Here is a 24,592-nt window from a genome sequence, read left to right as displayed (position 1 = left end):
TTTAAACTCATAAAACACTCAATTTATAAACTCTTAAGTAAGACTTTTAGATTTGGTAATCCCAGGAGACTATTATAAAGTAACTGGACTATGGGTTAAAGGTTCTGCTAATTATATTTCTTACTCAAAACTATCATCTAACTTTAGATCACACTGCAGCTGTAAAATGGTAATGCTGGCGGCTTCTTAAAAGCATTTCTCAGGAGCCTTTAATTGAAACGGCTGGTTCAATGAATCCAATTATCACCTTCCAAAAATTATTCTAACATGACATTTATTTTCCTAACAGCAGCAACTTTTAACATTATAAAGAACTTTTCATCTTCATAATATATAAACAGGTGTGTTGACGTTCCCTGTAAAACTATTTCACAAAGAACACAAGGTCCACTAATTAAAAAGCAAAGACCACCCTTTATTTCTGTTAGTCTTAATTAAGAGCAACAAATTAAAATTTTGTAATAATAAAGAAAAATCCTACAGAAAGCCCAATTAAAATGATATAAATTAAATAGGAAAAAAATAAATAAAAAAGAACTGCATACCATTCTGGTGTTTACCAGGAAGGAAACTCGGCTACTTACTGCAGTGGCCCGAGAGAGTTCACGACATGTGCTGAGCAGCCCGTTTTGTAAATCGTCCCTCTGAAGCACCACGGTCTGAATGGCTGCTGGGTTATCTGCATTCATTTCTATCTCTTGGCTGGCTGACAGCAAAGCTTGCTCAAGCGTGTACTATTATAATAAAAAAATGATTACACTTAATGTTCTGCATCATCGAATTAATTCTTTTCTACTTCAGTTATCAGTGTCCTGATAATCATCATGTAAACTAACATCAGTTGTAGATAATAAACATAATCGTCCTACTTTCTCCTTGTGGAGCTGCTGAAGTTTCTCCTCCAGAGCGTGTACCACTTTATCTTGCTCACACAGTCGGCTTAGCTTGGCCTAGGTTACAGAGAAGATGTCTTTTGTTAGCAGTTTTTAATTTTTCCTGTAATTGGATTTAGGCATAACAAAAAAAACCCTCACATTTAAAACAGCCAAGGAATAGCTAATCAGGTCAATCTTCATTTCAATCAATAAAATAAAAATTAAAATATAGAATACAGAGATAGGACGCTTTAAAAAATGCATATAAAGTAAAAAAGCATTTTCCACCATACTATTTAACTTACACAATTCAAAATACTCTTAGTAACCAGGCAGTCTCCTATGACTTCAGCAAATCATTTTAGTGTGGTTAAGATATTTTCTCTACAAACTTCTGGAGAGTTTAAGTAACTTATGCAATCCTTAATTAACACACAGACTGGATTCTCTTTTTATATTTTTAAAATTATGCTTTTATGTTCTTCAGAAAAAACCGCTTCTAACTATAATAATACAAGTAAAAACATTGCTAATGGAGAAAAATGACTTTCAACAATTTTAATGTTTTAAATTCTTGATAATACCTCAATTTTTTAATTATAAAAACATGAGAGAACACTTTAATAAGACTTCAGTCCTGCAATAAAGCAGTTCATCACATACCTGAAAATAAAAACCCTGGACAAACAGTAAATATATCCCAAGTGTTACTGCATAATGACACAAGCAACCAAGAAATTTGAGATTCTTTCTTTGTCATTTATCTATTAAAGTAACCACCTTATCTTTGTTAGAAACACAACTCAAGCCACATCAGATGGGATACATTGAAATGAGAAGGACGTACAGCTCACTGGAATAAAACCAGCAGAAATGAGGGAAGAATGAGATATAAATAAGGACGTTAGTGATGTAAAACACGATTAACAGCAATAACAAAAGGATGCAGTGACAGAATTTCTAGAGGTTGACACTTTCTCCAGATGACAAAGTTTTACTTTGTCTCTAATCCTTCATAATTTTATATCAGAAATACTCTTTACTTTCATTTAAATGATTCTAAATTTGTTCAACTGCTAACTATGGGGGTGGGGTGGGAAGAGGACAAATCAGGGAGTGAGGATTTAATTGAATCTAAGTGTAAAAGAAGAAAATGTTGTTTATTTGATGTCATTTTGGAGGGCAGAACAGGAAGAGGAAATCTTTTTTGTCACGCTATTTCCAGTGTTTTGGCAGAGCGTTGATTATATATTCATGCTAATACTTACATCAATATCTACTTCTTCAGGTCTGTATTTGTATAATGTGCCTCTGCATTCATCCTGTGACAGCTATAAGGGAAAATGTCACACAGCAACTTTAAAAATGATAAAAAATATACATTTACTTAGTCTATAGTTAATATTTTAATTTAAAGAACAATAACAGAAATGGGTTTTTTAATGATTCTATACTTTTAAAAAGTTTAGTTCAAACACAGATCATTACAAAAATAGAAAATTATTGAACATCAATACAATCAATATGCAAGATACGTAAGAATGATGTTAACTTCAGCTTGTCAGACAAAATAAGAAGCTGGTCAAATAAAATTATGCAGAACCTTATGTTTTCCATTTGCGAGACACACATTATTTTAATGAAAAAAACTGACAAATACAATCAGAGCAGCTGTATTGAATCAAATCTCGAATCAGGCATTATTTCAGCAGTCAAAACCGTGCTTTCAACGGTATACACATAACCACACAACTGTGTATGTGTACATTCAGATGCCAACACATCTTTGTACAATTTTATTAACAAAACCTAGAACACATTGTATACATATATGTAATATATAAACACACATACACAGTATAGACTTATCTTGTTCCTCTGTCTTAAGAACTAAAAGAATGGAGGAAAAGGATGGGTTTAATCGAAAAGAGGAAAAGCACTCAGAATCTCTTAAAACTGAAAGTCTACATTATAAATATGGACGGCCAAATTTCATAAAGTACGGATGTGTTCACTGACACCATTTGTTTTATTCTATTGTAATGAATTACTGTTCATTGTATTTAAACATCCTATTTTCAACTTCTTCCAAATATCTTTTGGTCAAGCCAATCCTTATTTCTGACTGTGCTAACCAAGATTTCAATAAGCCGTTCCAGTCAGCTATAGCATAGATTATATCACAGCACCTCTGCAGGCAACACTAGTATTTCTCTTGTCTTTTCACTTTATACTGACTGCTAGACAGCGTAAGAAAAACATAGCAGGAAAATGTAATTGGGGCTCAATGCATGTTCACAAAATGGTATACTTTTTCTCAAAATGGGGACAGGAATAATGTATCTCAACTACATTCTAGATTGGAAAATTAAATTTCACTACAAATACATAAGAATATAAAAGTTACAACTATATATGCCTTCTCTGTAAAAAACTGTTTGACAGGTATATCTCAAGAAGGCACTATTTAAACAATAGATAACTTTAAATGGATCTAGGAATGTAGAAATCAGAAGATTAAAAAAGGTAGTAAGCATTCCAAACATACAATAATCAATCCTGGTTTCCATGTTTCACTTCAAGACATTGCTTTCACGTACCTCATGCAAATGATTCTGTGACTACTTAAGGGGTATGCACAGTGATTATTAAACCATAGAACTTTCATGGAAAAGAACATCACATGAAAAATGAATTGAATGACAAAAGTCAGAATATTTATGCACCATTTTAAAATAAAGGACACTGAATATGTCCTGAAAAATGTCGATTGTCATTCTAAATAAAAGCACCTAGATCCAAGAAGAGTTTATACCTCTATCTAAAGAAAGTAATGAAAAATAAGTTTTAAAATGCTTACATCCATGACAAAAAAAAGTCAGAAACCCCAAAATCAGTATTTCTCATTTACAAAAATAAAAGATGTAAAGCCTTTAGCTGCTAAATGTCTACAAAGACTTTGCTTATTTAATATTTAAAGTTAAACGCCAAACAGCTTTACTAAACCATGGTATGTATAATTTGGGCATAAATAGTGCTATATCTAGATTAAAATGTGATTTGCACCTTATATCCCAAGTCAAAAGAGAAAAAGCCAAGTATTTAAAAAATGAAAACTCAGTAATTTATAACAAATATTTTGGATAATGGTATAACATTTTTATTTAGGGAATCTCACAGCATTTTCATATGAGTTGGCAAATTATAAAAAGGAAAGATGTATATAGTGTACTTATAATTTTAGAATGCTATTTCCTGAAAACTATAGAAGTAATATTACACACAAATTAGATTTATTTTGTTGCACCTGTATTTTTGGTACCAATGAAGATTTATCTAAACCTTTTATCAGCTTATTCAACAAAGATAACCGGATATCAACTAATAAAATCTTAAAATAATCAATCTTGCAATATGCATTTCTTTTGCCTGTCAGAAGAAAAGAAAAGCATAAGAAAACAAGATGGTTCTTTTAACAATTAACTTTTTTTTTTAAACTGGGGTACAGTAGATTAACTAAAAAATTAACTTTTAAGCATGGCCCATTTCCTAGTATTGATTATAATTACTGATGATTTTTTTAAGAAAAGATGAATTTATTTATTAAAAAAATTTTTTAATTTGGCCACACCACAAGGCTTGAGGGATCTTAGTTTCCCAACCAGGGGCTGAAACTGAGTCATGGCAGTGAAACTGCTGAGTCATAACCACTGGACCACCATGGAATTCTAGAATATAATTTATTTTTTAAAATTTCCATCTAGAATCGAAGAAGTTTACTATTTTGTTCTCCATATCAAAATCCTACTAATAAGAAAAATTAACTTCATGAATACTCTGATTAAATCAAGTTCTACATGAAATAATGTTTCATGGCAATACTTTTTATCATTTTTCAAACACATCGTTAGCAAGAAAGTTCTGAGTTTGAATACCATTGTTTGAGGTACCTCTGCAACACTAGAAAAGTTAAGTGACAGGGGGTTACTTAAGTAAGTAATTCAGTTTGATAAGCATTATATTTAGAAATCCAGAACTTTTTCATAGTATAGTATCATAATCCTTTTAAACACTGGTTTGGCATTAAGTTCAAACAAAATCACTTTTGCCAATTAAAACTGAACCTATTACAGTATCCCTTTTAAGTATGTGAAATATATATATGTGTGTATATATATATCTTTTAAAGCATATGAATATATACATAAAAGACAAAAACAGATCCAAGGGGAAATACTTTGATAAAATTAGACATGTCCTACAAAAATTCAAAAATGTTCTTAGGGCTATGCATGTGTATTTGCTAATCAATCTGTATCTTTTAAAACAATTATCATGTGATTAATTTCACTGATATTAATTATGCCATAAAAATTCTAGTACAAATTGTACTTGTGAAAGGAGATAGAATGATTAATAGAACCAGAGGAATTTTTAAACTTGATGCTCACTTAACATTTGCTTTGATTCAGTTTTAGGTTCTTTTTATTTGACTAATTTTAAGAAAATTACTGGGACTTCCCTAGTGATCCAGTGGTTAAGACTCCATGCTTCCACTGTAGGGGTGTGGATTCAATCCCAGGTCAGGGAGCTAAGATCCTGCATACTGAATGGTGACCCCAAAAATTAAAAAAAAAAAAAAAAAATTACTGCCTAGGTAATTTCTCAGGTGTCCTCTTTCTTTTAGGAAAATGGAAACACAGAGGGTCTCCTGAGAGAAAACTGGAAATGGCTATGACTCAGAATAACTGGTCATAAGACATTGTTATGCTATGATATGTCATGTGCCAACTCTGTGACACTACAGAATGCAGCTCACTAGGCTCCTCTGTCCATGGGATCTGCCAAGCAAGAATACTGGAGTAGGTTGCCATTTCCTTCTCTAGGGGATCTTCCTGACCCAGGGATCGAACCCGAGTCTCTTGTGTCTCCTGCATTGACACGTGGATTCTTTACCTCTGTGCCACCTGGGAAGCCCGTATTGCCACTTCATTTTCAGCTAAATTTCAAGAACCTATCGAGACAACAATGCAACGCAATCCCAGAAAAGCAAACCATCAGGTGTACAACAAAAATTTTCATAAAGATTTTCTTTCAATAATAACACCAGAAGGGAAATCTGGAGAAAAACAAGATGTAATTTCAATTCATATAAGTCTATATAGACAGAGTTTAAGAAATGTGTCTGTCACTTTTATCTACCAGTGGTGCTCTGCCAATAATCAAACACTTTACTACTGGCTAGTTAAAGAAAAGAATCATCTAAAAACTCCCTAGATTGGACAGCACTGATAGTCAATATTGATTTACCTGGCTGCCCATATCTTAAATTCAGGCATGGCTGCTACTCTTAGACCTTCAGATCTTGCTGTTCTGTGGAATTTCAGGTTGTTTTTTTTCTTTCAAGAATCAGTATGTGGAAATACGTGTATATAAATCTATTACTCTTTCAGTACTCAAGGTCAGTGATGCTATGGAAGACGAGTCTCAGATAACCTCCATGTTTTTTTAAAAACTCCAGGGAGAACTTCTAGTGCAGCTGAATGATTTCAATCAGCAATGAATTCTGCACCATCAGCCTTGATTACCGATCAATATAAAAAAGAAAAATCAAACCAAACAGAAAATCTCACCTCTTACTTATTGGAAATATACAAAATGTGAAAAACGAAAGCAAAACCTGTTAGAATAAAAGGGCTTTGATCTCATGTCAGTCAGCATTATATAAAATTAGAAACTGACAGCTTTGGATGCTGAAAAGGTTATCAATTCCAGATCAAGTCCTAAGGTTCATTTCAAAAAGTGTGGCTTTTTGGAATGAAGTGACATGGTTCTATAATCGCGTGACTTTAAGAATGGAGATTCCTTTTTCTTTTGAAGAGTAAAGCTGTTTAACTTTAAATATTTAATAGTTTATCTCCTTGTTGCAAATTAAAATCTATGCTCAATCACATACTTTACATGTTTTGAAAACTGAGCTCAGAAATAAGAGTCACCCTCCCGCCAACTGCTTCAGCCTCCCAGTTACAAGTTCCATCACACAGACCTCAAGGCACCTTGAGGCAAATCGGAGACCTTTAAAGCCAGTGCAAGTTCAAGGTGCTTCTTTTTACCAGGTGCTTTTACATATTTCAATTAAAAGGTATATTCATTTTTCATGTTAGTTAATTTTCTTCCTCAGTATGATTTTTAAAATATGTGACAGGTCATAGGCCACAGTTAATTTGAGGGTGTTGAAGTGGAAGAAGCTAAGCTGATGTTGCAAAACACACAGCTAAGAACATTTAGACCATGAAATACAAAAAAGAAAAAAAAAATGCTGGAGAGGAATGCGTAACATGACTTCTTTTGCAGATCTGCAGATTACCGAGGTCCTAAGTTCAAGCCAGCCAACGCCATGGCACATATTTTGAGTTAGGGAAGAGAATGAGGTAAGATATGAAGACCATGACGACTACAGAAGAGTGCAAGGAATACAGGGAGAAGTCACTCCCAGTATGGTAAGAAATGGTCATCTTTAGTTTTTACCATACCACAGTACAGAAACAAGCCCTAAAGAACTTCCATACAAATATAAACTTCCTAAAACACTGTGGGGGAGAGAGGTTGGGGAGCTTGCCCCTGAAAGGGGAAAAAGAAATTCTTTTAAGTTTTCTGTAAAAACCAGTTACAATGCTTTAATCAAAAATTAATGGCAAGTTAGTGAAAAATTTTTACACATGTACTGCAGACCTCCAAGTACATTTCAATCAAATACTCTGTACAAAAACTTCAAGAAAATGGCACACTTAATATTCAACAGCAAAATGTTCAGCAAAGCCATGCGAAGAACTGCAGCGTCTTGAAAAGCATGGATGAGTTGGGTTGTTGTTTTTATTTTTTTTTCCAAAGAGACAGAAACAAAAAATGGAAGAAGAAAAAGACTAATGTTATGAGTAACTTTGAGGAGAAACCAAAACTGTCACTGAGGGGTTTTGCAGATGATAAAGCAGTATCATTCACTGTCCAAGACCTTACTTGCTGGTACAGTTGGGGTCTTAGCGCCGAGTTCTCAATCATTGTGTGAACCATGGTGATAATAGGTTCATTTTCTTTCATCTATTTCAAATCAGGAGGAGCATACAGCAAACATCAGTTTACAGCATAGCTAGATTTGAAAGACGACACTGTAAATATAGCCTCTACTTTAATATCTTCCTAAGAGTGCAGTTGCTTATATATTATCCCAAGGTCGTACAGAATCAACTTAATATAAGCCATTTCAAACAAGTATTAAAAGCTGTAAAATATTGTAAAAATATTGTAAAAAGCCAAAGTTATAAAAAGGGCTTACTACCTGCAGTAAATGTTTTACTTAATAATCATAACCAACAGTCAATTAATGAATATCCTTATATACATTAGAACAGATGATAAAGCATCAAGATTCAAAGGATAAACTAAAAGGCAATCACCTATAAACTTAAAAGGAAAAAAATGGCATAACTTAATTAGCTATTTAGTAAAAAAGCCTAAAATGATATTCAGTTCTTTATGAGGTTATTCAGAAAAAACAGCTCTCAACAAATAATACCTTCTCACTTAAACAATCACACACTTTATTATTAATCTTGATAAACGTTTATATATACTCTACTTCAGATTATCTCAAAGTAGAACACCATATGCAGAATGATTTCAAAGCTGTGCAAACTAAAATTAAATAAGCAAAGACTCAGTGAATCTCCTAGCTCTTTAAAAGACTGAAATCATGTTTCACATTTCCAGCTATATTGTACTTAATTACTGCCTCTAGAAAAATATTTGTTTTAGCAGGCTCTGGACTCAAAAGTTAAAGCATTCAAAAGACAATTACCATTATGTATAGACAATAAAAGGCCAACATATTTGTACTATTTGTAAGCAGACAAGTCTGTTTATAATTGCAATTTGTGACATTTAGTTTACATAATTTTCATCCCCCATATTATAGAAAATAACCATTTCTATCATGGTTAACAAATGCTACTTCACTGATTTAACAAAATCTGTAAAAGTTCAGTAATATTAAGACTGAATGCATAAGTAAAAATTAAATCTCAAAAACTATACACCTAGACAATTTTATTTGCAGTCTAGTCACCAATGTTTCAAGTCAGTAATTTCTGTTTTAGCTGTCAAATGAGAAACCTGTGACTGGTTTAATCTCCTTTTAAAAAGTTTTATTTTAGCTAAGTAATTTGTTTTTAAATCTAAACATTTAATATTAGTTAAACTCAAACATCTGTATGTCAGTAAAACTCAAATCTACACGCTGGTTGAATTCAAACTCTCTTCCCCTCACTATTACCCAGTAAGGGACCAAGGCATTTACCGGTGACCTCTCATGCACACAGGAAAGAACTGTGTTGATAGGAAGTACAAGATAAAATTTTACTGTTGGGAAGTAACTTATAAATAGGCAACTATAGATAAAAAGTTTTCTTTAGTAGAAAACAACTTTTATACAGAAATTTAAGACCTCTTTATATTTTAAAGTTTATGTTTTAAAGGAATGCTTGTCGTTTTATCTTAACCAAAGAGTTGAGCGTGTGCTAAGTTGCTTCAGTCAAATCTGACTCTTTGCAGCCCTCTTTAAGCCCTACCAGGCTCCTCTGTCCATGGGATTCTCCAGGCAAGAATCCTGGAGTGAGTTGCCATGCCTTCCTCCAGGGGATCTTTCCAACCAGGGATTCAATCTGCATCTCTTATGTCTCCTGCCTTGGCAGGCGGGTTCTTAAAACACTAGTGCCACCTGGGAAGCCCAATCAAATGATCTTTTGAATAAAGTGTAACTGCCTTTGGTTTTGGCTTCATCATTTGACCGCACTGATACATACTTCGTATAATGTGGGCTTCCCTTCTGGCTCAGCTGATAAAGAATCCACCTGCAATGCGGGAGACTTGGGTTCGAGCACTGGGCTGGGAAGATCCCCTGGAGCAGAAAGGCTACCCACTCCAGTATTCTGGCCTGGAGAATTCCATGGACTATATAAAGTCCATGGGGTTGCAAAGAGTTGGACACGACTGAGTGACTTTCACTTTCTTTCTTTCATATAATGTAGGTAGCCTAGTCTCTCTTCATTTTCAGTATTATATCATTTTGATTTTCAAAGCAATCTCATCTACACTTGCTATTTTTCAATAGCATGCCATGAAAATTAGACAGAAAAGTACTTGATTCAGATTAGGTGAGGGGGTTGGGAGGAAGAGCGTAGAGGGCCAGGGGATTGGAAAGATGGTCAACAGCATGAATGTTTAAGAAATAATGCAGGTTGGATAGTCTCCAAACATAAAACACACTCAAGGTCAAAAATGCAACTGCCTGTGGAGTCTTGCAAATAGGCCCTTGTCACATGGCTGCTGCTGCTGCTGCTGCTAAGTCGCTTCAGTTGTGTCCAACTCTGTGCGACCCCATAGACAGCAGCCCACCAGGCTCCCCTGTTCCTGGGATTCTCCACGCAAGAACACTGGAGTGGGTTGCCATTTCCTTCTCCAATACACGAAAGTGAAAAGTCAAAGTGAACTCGCTCAGTCGTGTCCGACTCTCAGCGACCCCATGGACTGCAGCCTACCAGGCTCCTCCGTCCATGGGATTTTCCAGGCAAGAGTACCGGAGTGGGGTGCCATTGGCAGCCTACCAGGCTCCTCCATCCATGGGATTTTCTAGGCAAGAGTACTGCAGTGGGGTGCCATTGCCTTCTCCGTGTCACATGGCTATGCTATGCTATGCTAAGTCACTTCAGTCGGACTCTGTGCGACCCCATAGACAGCAGCCCACCAGGCTTCCCCATCCCTGGGATTCTCCAAGAAAGAACACTGGAGTGGGCTGCCATTTCCTTCTCCAATGCATGAAAGTGAAAAGTGAAAGGGAAGTCGCTCAGTCGTGTCCGACCCTCAGTGACCTCATGGACTGCAGCCTTCCACGCTCCTCCATCCATGGGATTTTCCAGGCAAGAGTACTGGAGTGGGGTGCCATTGCCTTCAATATGGTGGTTTTTCACTTTTAAGTGGAGCTTCAACAGGGTACAGACCAGTGACTAGTATTCAGACTTTAGACCTTTAGGAATTACTTTTTTTAAATGTATTTTAAAAGGGACAATATCATTTCAGCCGAAGGGTAATCCAGCCTGATTTATTTAGCAGAATACTTCGAGAGGGTAAACATGCATGTTATAGAGGGAAGCCATTTAAAACTGCCTCAATTTAATTTACCTATCAAAGATAATTAACTATTAAGTCACTAAGAGGGGGGACCCTGTGAGAAGACACTGACGTAGGAAAAGAAAAACTAAAAAATACAAAGAGCAAAAATAACATTTAAAAAATGACTATTTTTTAAAAACTGAAGTATAGTCGATTTACAATACTATATTATTTTCAGGTATGCAATATAGTGATTCAGTATTTTTATAGATTATAACCCATTTAAAGTTACTATAAAATGAGCTACATTCCTTATGCTGTACAAAATATTCATGCAGCTTCTTTATTTTATACACAGTTATTTATACCTCTTAATCCCCTACCTCTAACTGGCCCCTCCCCACTCCTGTCTTCCCACTGGTCACCACTAGTTTGTTCTCTACACCTCTAAGTCTGTTCCTGTTTTGTTACATTCATTTGTTTTCAGATCCCATATATGAGTGATAACATACAGTATTTGTCTTTCTCTAACAAAGTGAAAGTGGAAGTCCCTCAGTCGAGTCTGACTCTTCAACCCCATGGACTATACAGTGCATGGAATGCTCCAGACCAGAATACTGCAGTGGGTAGCCTTTCCCTTCTCCAGGGGACCTTCCCAACCCAGGGATCAAACCCAGGTCTCCCACGTTGCAGGCAGATTCTTTACCAGCTGAGCCACAAGGGAAGCCCAGGAATACTGGAGTGGGTAGCCTATCCTTTCTGCAGTGGATCTTCCCAACCAAGGGGGTTCCCTGCATTGCAGGCAGATTCTTTACCAACTGAGCTATCAGGGAAAAAAATAACATTTAAAGTTACAAAGTGTAGAGTGTCACAGAGACCACTTCTGACGTTGATTACTTTTCATTATGAAAAATTTCAAATGTATATATCAAATCCTAGACTATTAAACTTAGAAGGCATCTTTTGAAAGTGACAATTTAGTACAGTAAAGAAATGAAAAATGTCAGCAGCTATTATTTTGAATTGTAGGACAGAATGATTATTTATTCTTTCTCTATACTTCTCTGAATTTCCCCAATTTTCTCCATTGTATAGATATTGCTTTTCTAATGAAAAAAACAATGTTATTTGAGAGTCAATGATAAAAATATATAAATCGCAAATAAACTAAATTAATGGAACAACTATATCCTTTGCCAAACACCCCCTGGGGACACAAGAAGCTAAGAAAAAACTTCAGCACATGTGTTCATATCATGTTTAAGGTTGCTGGAGTCCTTTAGTGCAGCAAGGCCCTGATCTAGAACTGTTCTCACAACCTTTATTCTGCCTTATGAATCTGTACGCATATCAGAAATTGACTTAAGAAACATTAACTAAAAAAAGTAAGCTACCCCAATGCATTTGTAAACACCTACAACTATCTTATCTTTTTTCCTTTTAATTACAGGCTACATCAGAAATCAAAGTTCAAGTTTATTTCTACCAGTGGTTCTGAACCCAGAATCACATGAGGAGCTTGAAAAGAACAGAGATCCTGACTTCCAGATAATGATAACGTACACCACGAAAATATCTGATGTAGACAGTATCATTAAAATATCAAGGTGACGATCTGGCCTCAAGATTCCTTTTGACAGAAAAGTAACTACAATGTCCTTTCTCAAAGTGTTGAAGTCAGTCAAATGTAATCTGAGCACAGTGAATGTTCTTCAGTTCACATACTCTTAGAGAATCTCATCTCACTCAAACTGGAGAGATGGGTAAGTCTATCTATAGAAAGAAGCAGCAGGGGGACCATTTCAGAATTCCCTTGGGCATCACACCCACCTGACCAAGGGCTGCTAGGATGCCTGGGTAGTGGGCTTCTAAGAATGAAGGGCACAGAGGAGTGGTCTTGTACATGGTGGCACTCCTCTTGTATGCAGCATGCAATGGCTGAGGGCAGCTAAACACAACACTCAAGATCTCACACAATAGGAGTTTGGTCCCCATTAAACAATTTCACTGACAAGTCTGACTCAGTCTCTTGTCAGGACAAGGCTCCTTTCTCCTGGCTCCTGGTGCGTACAAGGTTTTGTTTGTGCCCTCCAAGAGTCTGTTTCCCCAGTCCTGTGGAAGTTCTATAATGAAATCCCACTGGCCTCCAAAGTCAAATTCCCTAGGGGTTCTCTGTTCCTTTGCCAGATCCCCAGGTTGGGAAATCTGTTGTGGGTCCTACAACTTTCTTAACAGTGAGAGAATTTCTTTGGTATAACTGTTCTATATTTTGTGGGTTGAGAAATAACTCCAGAAATAATGAAGAGATAGAGCTAAAGCAAAAACAACACCCAGTTGTAGATGTGACTGCTGACAGAAGTAAACTCCAATGTTATAAAGAACAATATTGCATACGAACCTGGAATGTTAGGTCCACGAATCAAAGTAAATTGGAAGTAGTCAAACAGGAGATGGCAAGAGTGAACATCGACATTTTAGGAATTAGTGAACTAAAATGGACCGGAATGGGTGAATTTAATCAAATGACCATTATATCTACTACTTAGAAGAAATGGAGTAGCCCTCATAATCAACAAAAGTCCAAAATGCAGTACTTGGGTGCAATCTCAAAAATTACAGAATGATCTCTGTTCCTTTCCAAGTCAAACCATCCGATATCACAGTAATCCAAATCCAAGCCCCAATCCCTAATTCCAAAGAAGCTGAAGTTGAATGGTTCTATGATGACCTATAAGGCATTCTAGAACTAACAAACACCCAAAAAAGATGTCCTTTTCATCACAGCAGACTAGAATGCAAAAGTAGGAAGTCAAGAGATAACTCGAGTAGCAGGCAAGTTTGACCTTGGAGTACAAAATGAAGCAGGGCAAAGGCTAACAGGGTTTTGTCAAGAGAATGCATTGGTCATAGCAAACACCCTCTCCCAATACACAAGAGACAACTCTACACATTGACATCACCAGATGGTCAATTCCAAAATCAGATTGATTATATTCTTTGCAGCTGATGATGGAGAAGCTCTATACAGTCAGCACAAAATCGGGAGCTGACTGTGGCTCAGATCATGAACTCCTTATTTCCAAATTCAGACTTAAATTGAACATAGTATGGAAAACAACTAGACCATTCAGGTATGACCTAAATCAAATCCCTTACAATTATACAGTGGAAGTGACAAACAGATTCAAGTGCTTAGATCTGATAGATAGATAGATAGACAGAGTGCCTGAAGAACTACGGACAGAGGTTCGTGACATTGTACAGAAGGCAGTTATCAAGACCATCCCCAAGAAAAACAAATGCAAAAAGGCAAAACGGTTGTCTGAGGAGGCATTACAAATAGCTGAGAAAAGAAGCCAAAGGCAAAGGAGAAAAGTAAAGATACACCCATCTGAATGCAGAGTTCCAAAGAATAGCAAGGAGAGATAAGAAAGCCTTCCTCCATGATCAATACCAAGAAGTAGAGGAAAACAATAGAATGGGAAAGACTAGAGATCTCTTCAAGAAAATTAGAGATACCAAGGGAACATTTCATGCAAAGATGGGCACAAGAAAGGCGGAAATGGTACAGACCTAACAGAAGCAGAAGATATTAAGAAGAGGTGGCAAGAATACATAGAAGAACTGTACAAAAAAAGATCTTCAAGACCCAGATAACCTCAATGGTGTGATCATTCACCTAGAGCCAGACATTCTGGAGTCTGAAATCAAGTGGGCCTTAGGAAGTATCACTACGAACAAAGCTAGCTGAGGTGATGGAATTCCAGCTGAGCTATTTCAAATCCTAAAAGATGATGCTGTTGAAAGTGCTACACTCAACATGCCAGCAAATTTGAAAAACTCAGCAGTGGCCACAGGACTGGAAAAGGTCAGTTTTCATTCCAATCCCAAAGAAAGGCAATGCCAACGAATGCTCAAACCACTGCACAATTGCACTCATCTCACACACTAGCAAAGTAATGCTCAAGATTCTCCAAGTAAGACTTCAACAGTATGTGAACCGAGAACTTCCAGATGTTCAAGCTGGATTTAGAAAAGGTAGAGGAACCAGAGATCAAATTGCCAACATCCACTGGATCATCAAAAAAGCAAGAGAGTTCCAGAAAAACATTTACTTTTGCTTTATTGACTATGCCAAATGGTTTGTGTGGATCATAACAAACTGTGAAAAATTCTTAAAGAGATGGGAATACCAGATCACCTTACCAGCCTCCTGAGAAATGTGTATGCAAGTCAAGAAGCAACAGTTAAAACTGGACATAGAACAACACACTGGTTCCGAATTTGGAAAAGGAGTATGTCAAGGCTCTATATTGTCACCTGCTTATTTAACTTATATGCAGAGTACATCATGCAAAATGCTGGGCTGGATGAAGCACAAATTGGAATCAAGATTGCCGGGAGAAATATCAATACTCTCAGATATGCAGATGACACCACCCTTATGGCAGAAAGCGAAGAGGAACTGAAGAGCCTCTTGATGAAGATGAAAGAGGAGAGTGAAAAAGCTGGCTTAAAACTCAACATTCAAAAAACAAAGATGATGGCATCTGGTCCCACCACTTCGTGGCAGATAGTTGGGGAAACAGTGGAAACAGTGGCAGACTTTATTGTTTTGGGCTCCAAAATCACTGCAGATAGTGACTGCAGCCATGAAATTAAAAGATGCTTGCTCCTTGGAAGAAAAGCTATGACCAACCTAGAGAGCATGTTAAAAAGCACAGACATTACTTGGCCGACAAAGGTGCATCTAGTCAAAGCTATGGTTTTTCCAGTAGTCATGTATGTATGTGTGAATCGGACCATAAAGAAAGCTGAGCACCGAAGATTTGATGCTTTTGAACTGTGGTGCCGGAGAAGACTGTTGAGAGTCCCCTGGACTGCAAGGAGATCCAACCAGTCAGTCCTAAAGGAGATCAGTCCTGAATATTCACTGCAAGGACTAATGCTGAAGCTGAAGCTCCAATACTTCTGGCCACCTGATAGGAAGAACTATCTCATTGGAAAAGATCCTGATGCTGGGAAAGATTGAAGGCAGGAGGAGAAGGGGACGACAGAGGATGAGATGGTTGGATGGCATCATCGACTTGATGGACATGATTTTGAGCAAGCTCTGGGAGTTGGTGATGGACAGGGAAGCCTCACTGTGCTGCAGTCTATGGGGTTGCAAAGAGTCGGACACAACTGAGCAACTGAAGTGAACTGAAACAATTTTAATAATCTGATTGAACCTTTACTCTCTGCACATCATTGAATTAGAAATACTTGATCTTTTTTTGCTCCAAATAATCCTAGAGATAGGCTAGTGGTTTCTTCTACTAAATCACCTCTGAAAACTATCTATCAACGTCTCTATCTCTCTCTATTTTATTGAAACATACTTGACTTACAAAGTTGTGTTAAGTTTCTCCTGTGCAGCAACGTGATTTGGTTATACATACATTCTTTTTCTTTTCCGTTATGGTTTATCACAGGATATTGTATATATTAACGGTTCCCTGTGCTACACAGTAGGACCTTGCTGTTTATCCATTCTATATATACTAGTTTGCAGCTGCTAACCCCAAACTCCCAATCCATCCCTCCCAGACACCCTTCTCCCCCTTGGCAACCACAAGTCTGTTCTCTACATCTGTGAGTCTGTTTCTTAGATAGGTTGATTTGTGTCATGAAATATCTACATTTTAATACATAGAAAATGATCATTTCTATAATTTACTGAAAGAGCACATTCTACTTAGTTTTTGCTAGGGGAACTTTATACAACAGCTTTCAAATTAAAGCAGTGCAATATGACCTGAAAACAAAAACTATAATGCTCTACGAGACCTTGGAATTTCATGCTTAAGTTCTTGAAAAGACAAAAACAAAAGGGCAATCCAGTAATTCTCTTCTGGCTTGACTACTTCAAGAACCCTAGGCAGCATTAAGGAACTGCTTCTAATAGCTGATGTATTTTGGTTTTAAGGAATCAGAGCAAGAGAAAGACTAATTAGTATGTGAGGGATGCTTAATAATTTACTTGGAAATCAGTTAAATGCTTCGCTTCCTGCTTTAATTCCTTCTTTGAAGTGAAAGGTAATACAGGTTTGGGTTCCAGTTAATTGCAAAATTATAAAGCACTATGAAAGGTCCATTGTTTTATAATAATAAAAAAGAGAACACAGGATTCGGGCATTACACTATTTTCATAATTCACTTCAGCAATAATTAAAAAATCTAAATGGATAGATTTAGGTGGTGGTGCCAGTATATGTCTGTTTACAACAAAAACACATATTTTTATTTGAAATGTGTCAGTCCAAATGTTTATAAAACGACCTAGGAAATTTGATACTTAACTCTAGTCTCTTTCTCGGGTTTGAGGCATTTTGGGCAAGTATGAATACAGAGCCTTCTTTGATGTTACTGTTGGAAATATCTTGATTAAAAACCCATCACTGGGACTTCCCTGGTGGTCCAGTGGTTAAGAATCCACCTACTCAACACAATTCTATGCAACTTATACCACAGCTGGTAGGATCGTGAGCAGCTTTCCAACAGACACCTGTGGGCTGGGAAAGGGTTCCAGGTGTGTGAGACAGACACCGCCTTAGTCCTCAGAGGGCCTGACATGCCCCCAAAGCATGGCCTCCAGTTTCTGTTAAGGTGTGCACAGATCCTGTCCTTCTGCTTTTCTTGGCTCCAGTTCCCGACCAGGGATGGAGCCCAGGCCCCTGTGTTGGGAGCACGGAGTCTTGGCCACTGCACCACGAGGGAACTCCCCGCTGTCACTTTTCCGTGTGCACCATACATGGAAAAGGCAGAAAGCACTAAGATGGTGTTTACTTTTCAAAAGAACCCGGATGTCTCCTCTTTGGTATTCCTTGTCATTATCTTAGTAATTCTCAAACCTGACTGAGGGGGAAAAATAAATCACCAGTGGGGTTTTAAAAACATGCAGAGTTGGGGAGAGGGGCTCTGGCAACCCGGAGCAGCAGCTGGGGTGCAGAAGTCCTTGTGAATTGTACTTTTGTTTTTGTCTTGCTAAAGATCCAGTGGTAGTTATGACAGGAAATCAGGCATGAGAACCGCGATCCTGCCCCAGCACTAATTTAAGTAACTAATGGACCAATTCAACCATCACCAATTAAGAATTTTTTCAAGGTCCTGATAAGCTGGTACTAAATGTTGGTCAACTATCAAAAGATGAAAAATTTCAAACTAATGATCTAAACACAAGTATAAAAAAAAATATAAAAAAAATAAATAAATAAACACAAGTATATTGCATGGAGACTAAATATTCTTGTTTTTGTATGAAATACAGCTTTAAAAGACTTCACTCCCTTAAAAAAATCAATTGAATCGCTTTATTGTCAGTGGGCTCAGCAGAATCCACTGACATCTGGGGGTATTACTAAGAATTCAATTTCCAACTGCCTGTTGTTCTATTATCCTAGCAACTTCAAATATCTGTTTAACAATGTCTATTGCTACAGAAACTAGACCAGCTAGGATTGCAGATGGATGAGTATGCTGTAAGTCATAAGATAAATGCTCCTGAATAATTTTAGGGGGAGGGTCAGGAAGGAGAAAGACTAGCAGTGAGCAAAGGCAGGACAATCATTCATATAATTTGTCCTTGGGATGATTAATTTCCCAATCCCCCTTTATGTATAAGAAGTGGTTAAGTCGTGGCTTAAATGCTCTTTAAAAAGTTTATATAGGACTGCTCTGGTGGTCCAGTGGCTAAGACTCTGCCTTTCCAATATAAGAGGCCTGGGTTCAATCCCTGGTCAGGGAACTAGATCCCACAGCCAGCCAGCCAGTGCGTGAGCTCAGTTGTGTCTGACTCCCCATGACTCCATGGACTGTAGCCCCCACCAGGCTCTTCTGTCCATGGAATTTTCCAGGCAAGAATACTGAAGTCCATTGCCATTTCCTACTCCAGTGGATCTTGCCAACACAGGGATTGAACCTGTGTCTCTTTCATCTCCTGCACTGGCAGGTGGGTTCTTTACCAACTGAAACATCCTGCATGCCGCAATGAAAATAGATCGAAGATCCTATGCGCTGCAACTAAGACTTGGTATAGACAAATAAACAAAGAAATGTACATCTGGCAAATTACAAGCCTGACACTTGGTGCAATAAATGCTTATTATTTAAAAAAAAAGTTTATATAATAAATCATCTAGAATAACATTATCCAACAGAACTTTCTGTGATGATGAAAATGCTCTCTACTGCTACAGTCCAAAATGCCACACCAGTGGCTCTTCTGCCCTTGAAATGTGGCTAGTGTGATGGAGGAGATGAATTTTACTTTTCTAATTTAAATAGCCACACATGGGCCAGTGGCTATCATACTGGACAGTATAAGCCTAGAAATTCTAGAGTGGCAAAGTTAAGTATAATTTTCCCCTAAATTTGGATCTCATTCTCAGAAGGGAAAACGTTCGCTCAAGCTCTGTCTAGTAAGGGATGTTCCTTGAGTTTGAATTCTGCACTAACAGCTTTCTCCTTTTTTTGGTGGGGGTGGGGTGGGGTGGGGGCAATCAGTCTGGATGATTTCTAGCCACCCTACAGAGCTTTTGTCCTTCATTGATAACCAATGAGAAGACCCATTTCTGTGTGGTCATTTTCCATTTAAATGGAAAATGGACTTTTCCTGAGCTTTTAATGGCATTTTAGAAAAAAGAATTTTTAAGTTGGGACTCTGTCTTAACAATAGCCCCAAACCCTGATAGCCTAATCACCAAAGAATCCATCTCTCAAGAATGTCCTCCTGTGTCTAGATCAATAAACTCTTAAGATGTGTGGCAAAAAAAAAAAAAAAAAAAAAAGACTAAAGAATTTGACATGCCCGGGGTGAAGCTGTGAGGATTGCGGGGGCCTTTATAAACAGGTCATTTGGATAATGACAACGTAAATGCCTTCCACTCTCATTCCAGGCACAGCTGAAAGTCCCAGAACCTGAGATTGAAGGGTATGACTACCTATAGAAACTGCTCATTGTTTAACAGGAACCAGGAAAATCTGAAGTGACTTTTTAAATAGAAGAATGTAAATAAGTCTCTTTATAACAATGGGGCAAAGTATGGAGGTCTATTACTTTGGAAATTTTAAAGCAATCAGAACAGACGGTTCATGCTGTATGTGGTTTCTAAAGGTAGAACTTTGTCAAAGTATTATTATTATATATATATTCAGAAAAAATTCAATGGTGCTTTAAAAGATGCAGCTAGACTATATAATATATCCTCTTTTTCTTTAAGGGAGAAAGATTTTAAAAAAAAGAAAGAAAAAGAGCAAGCAAACTGGGACACGAACACAGAAGTCATATCTGACATTCCCCTAAAAAAAACAGCATTTTTAAACTGACTCTAAGTACTGGCTTCAGGAATAAGATCCATTAATTGAGGCATATTATGAAAATACCCCTAATCCAGCAGAACAAAAGGAGGGCAATCTCTATACTCATAACCTTAGTTAAACTGCTGAATTTTTAAGTCACCATTTTGAGATACATACCTATGGTATATTTCAAGGAAACTTTTAAGGTCTAGGCTAATGTCTTTCTAAACAATCTACAATTTACATAAATTATAAACGTAAATTGTTTGGAATTTTCTAAATTTGTACTTTTCTAAACAATTTACAAATTATAGTGTCATCCTTTTTCATCTATGGGCCTTTTAAGAATTTTTTTTTTTAATTAATATCCTTTTGGCTAAAGGATACATTTTATAGATCTGATTTTTGCTTCAGTGGCTTAAATCTGTTTTCCTTTTCTTCCCCTTGGAGAATATTGTTTTAAGTTTTTTAATTGGAGGATAATTGTTTTACAATATTGTGCTGATTTCTGCCATATATCAACATGAACGAGCCTGTTTTCCTTGATTAATAACTTAAAAAAAATACTGTTCCTTTAAGCAATGTACTATTATCTGATGACACCATCTTTATTCCTGGTATCCACAGGAAACTGGAAATACGAAAAGAACTCAAAATACATTTTGTAAAAATGCTTTATTGTGGAAAAGATGTTTGAAATGGTCAAATATTTCTCTTCCTTGAAAGCATTTTGCAAAATGATACCATAAAATGATATATATTTTTTTCCTAACTTGGAACACTGGGTCTTAGTTGCAGCATGTGGGATCTTCAGGCGCGGCATGTGGGATCTAGTTCCCTGACCTGGTTTGAACCCGGGCCCCCTGAATTGGGAGCCTGGAGTCTTAGCCACTGGACCACCAGGGAAGTCCCAAAACGATACTACTTTGAAGGAACAAAACATTCTCAAAAGTCAAAATCTTACATCATTTCTGTTAGGTGGAAAAAAAAGTATTTGTTTTGGCCAATGGGTAAATCTATTCTAAGATATATTTGAGATTTAAATCAAAATTAAAATATCCTCTAGATACAGGATCTGGGCTTTATTAATAGCAATCGCATTCCTATTGAGTTAAAGTTGGCACTAACAGAATTCCTACCATTAATTCAAAGATTTATCAGCTTATGTTTTAACTACATAATCACATCCTTAGGTTGATCCCAGAAAAGATTCTGGCATTTATGCTCAACTTTATTTCCTTCCTGAGCTTTGAAAACCATTTACAATTCTACCTTATAAGCTCTAACATCCTGCCTGACACTGAGCTCCATAAATCTCTGCTGAATGAACTTACTGGGGGAAAAAAAAAATAACAAAAGATAGACGCAAACAAGAGCCACAATAATTGGGTTATAAAATATTAGTTTTTGTAAATAAATCGTGGAACTGTATAAACATTATGCATTTTAGGAGGGGTGGGGAACAATTGTTTTCATTTTCCTGTCTTGGTGGTGGTGGTGGTGTTGGTGGTACTTGAGAAGTTGTGTCTGACTCTTGTGACCCCATGACCTGTAGCCTGCCAGGCTTCTCGGCCCATGGGATTTTCCAGGCAAGAATCCTGGAGTGAATTGCCATTTTCTTCTCCAAAACATATAAAGATACATATAGAAATACTACAGTTTTATTAAACTAAAGTTTACTAATAGCAAATTATTTGGAGAATCTTTAAAATTAAATCTTTTATCTTTATAAAACTAATAATACATCATTAAGGTACTGTGAAAGCTGAATTTACCTTGGTAGGTGGGAAAAATAACCAGTTATATAACCAGGAGCTGATACTTGTCAGGTAACAAAGATCAGCAACCTGAAACAGAACTATTTTAGGTACAAGAACAACTTTATTGATTTTGAAGGAAGTAAAACAAATTTTAAACAAGAAAAGAAAGAAAACTCATTAATACAAGGTATTCATCCTAGCTTTGTGATTTTGGACAAGTCATTTCAACCTGACTGAATGGGGACAAGAGTCGCTGGCCACACATTGCCGAGGAGGGTATGAGAGGCAGGTGGGGCATGGAATGTGTCAGAACTTTGACAGCTGTGGAGAGATACAAGCTATTAGCATGGACAGATGCTGGACAGGTGCATGGTAAAGAGAACGGGGTGCTTCTGCCGCATTTGAGAAACGATGAGTCGCTGGAGAAAAGGCTTTATGGGGGAGGAGGTGTTTGTGATGAAATGAGGGCCTGAGTGACACATCAAAAAGAGATTTAATTTTGTGGGGAACAGGGAGCTTGAAGTTTCCTGAGTTAGCTGAAAGACAATGCGGCAGGTTTAAGTACAGCCAGGATTTGGCGATTAAATGGTACTGAGGAGCTTAGTACGTGTAACGTGTTTTGGTGGCATTTATGATCCATACTCAGTACCATGCAGATATTATGTATCAGTTAAACTACAATCTGTTTGGATAGTTCGGCAGAATCATACAGAACCGTTTTCAAGTGTTTTTAAAGCACTTTTAACTCCAATTTCAAGGTATTTTTAGCTTTTATATGAGCTGGTAGAACACAGCTCCGGGGGTCCTTTCAGGTAGCCTGCTAACTGTCTTCCTTTTCACCCACCAGGTTGGGCCAGGCTGCCCCAGCCACAGCTGGCGAAGATTTTCCTCTGTTCTCTTGGGGACTTCAATCACTTCAAGTTCTATGTCTAAGCAAAGAGCTAAAACTAAGGTCCTGATCCTTCTCAAGTCCATCAAGCTCTTCCCTGAGGATATGTTCAATAAACGTTTGTGACATCAATGGGGTTAAAGGGGACCAGTGTCTTGAACCATTTCTGCTCTCAGTTTTTTTTTTGGTCAGGGAATTGAGGGATCAAGATGACAGCCTTAATTTTGGACACACAGGAGATGTATCGAAGACAGAGCTTCCAAATGGATATTTCTTTGATCAACTAGATCTACACGATGGGAACTGCAGAAAGAGGTGTTTTAGACACCCTTTGTGCCCCCTCTCCACGTCTCTTGTTTCAGCCCTTGCTCTGTGTTATGACAACCTCCGGGCGCTCACATATGCGTAACGTCAGTGTACTCAAGAGCTGGTCTCAAGGGGCAACTCTGGTCAGTGAAGGATGGGAGCGAATACAAATGCTGCCCTCTTCTTATTTCTATCTGTTTGTCAACAAGTATCAGAAGAGGCCCGAGTTGCTTCTGGCAGTTGATAAGCTATTCCCACCTTCCCGGCTCACTCTCTTTATTCCTGTACCTTGGGATTACTTCTCAAAAGTAAAACTTCCTGCAAACAAGCCCACATCAAGGAGGCCCACATCACAGACTCTGCTTTCTAGGAGAAATCCAGGGGCTAGAGATGAACAGTAACAGACAACTAGTAAAACGTTGAGTAGATGAATGTTCAGATCAGAGGACACCAAGACACCGGGCACTTCCTAAAATTAAGGTTGAGATGGGTGAAAACAGCAAACAGGGACAGATCCATCACTGTAAGGAACAGGAGAACGTGATATAATGGGGAAGCATCAGAGAGGCCGAGAGGTCAGCGTATTGACACACTTACACTTCCACATTCTAAATTCTAATCTACACACTGTCCATTTATTTATATTCTGCCATTAAGAGTCCACCCTAAAGGAAATCGGTCCTGAATATTCATTGGCAAGACTGATTCTGAAGCTGAAACTCTAATACTTTGGCCACCTTTGGCGAAGAACTGACTCATTTGAAAAGACCCTGATGCTGGGAAAGATTGAAGGCAGGAGGAGAAGGGGATGACAGAGGATGAGATGGTTGGATGGCATCACTGACTCGATGGACATGAATTTGAGTAAACTCTGGGAACTGATGATGGACAGGGAGGGCTGGCGTGTTGCAGTCCATGGGGTTGCAAAGAGTCAGACATGACTGAGAGACTGAACTGATTATGATGTCATATCCTGGTTAAGATATTTCTTGGTGACATCTCCCTCTCCCTACCACTACTATGATCAAATATGCAGAGGAAGGGAGAGATAGAAACAGAAAAAAAGAGAAATGGGGTATGTGAGAGGGAGGACTGCTCTGAACAGCAAGGCACCAGAAAATACTGATATTCTATACCATGTAATTAATTTGGGTCAGTATGTGCTAAATAAGATATTTTCAATTTTCCAGTTTCCTTAGCTTGCTTTTTCCAAATGCCTTTCCTGTATCACCTAGAAACATTACCCCCTGGAGCTTTCA

At 37.4% G+C, this 24,592-nt stretch overlaps 1 protein-coding gene across 19 annotated transcripts in view; it reads right to left on the bottom strand.

The window, feature by feature from the left end:
* PLEKHA5 (pleckstrin homology domain containing A5) overlaps positions 1-24,592 on the bottom strand; it is a 258,725-nt gene that overhangs the window by 37,306 nt on the left and 196,827 nt on the right. For 9 of the 19 annotated variants that reach the window (XM_025283346.3, XM_044941222.2, XM_025283347.3 and 6 more), the window contains 3 exons: positions 2,144-2,206; positions 870-950; positions 585-734 (listed from right to left, as the gene is read on the bottom strand). In XM_025283346.3, the coding sequence (XP_025139131.3) occupies positions 585-734; positions 870-950; positions 2,144-2,206 (294 nt within the window). Of the gene's footprint in view, positions 1-584; positions 735-869; positions 951-2,143; positions 2,207-2,729; positions 2,766-7,892; positions 7,974-24,592 lie in introns of all 19 variants that reach the window. The other 10 variants (XM_025283335.3, XM_044941220.2, XM_044941216.2 and 7 more) reach the window with 2 other exon arrangements.

This window comes from Bubalus bubalis, chromosome 4 (assembly GCF_019923935.1).
Source record: "Bubalus bubalis isolate 160015118507 breed Murrah chromosome 4, NDDB_SH_1, whole genome shotgun sequence".
Taxonomy (NCBI): domain Eukaryota; kingdom Metazoa; phylum Chordata; class Mammalia; order Artiodactyla; family Bovidae; genus Bubalus; species Bubalus bubalis.
The sequence above is the reverse complement of the archived record's forward strand: the minus strand, read 5'-3'. Positions and strand labels throughout refer to the sequence as shown.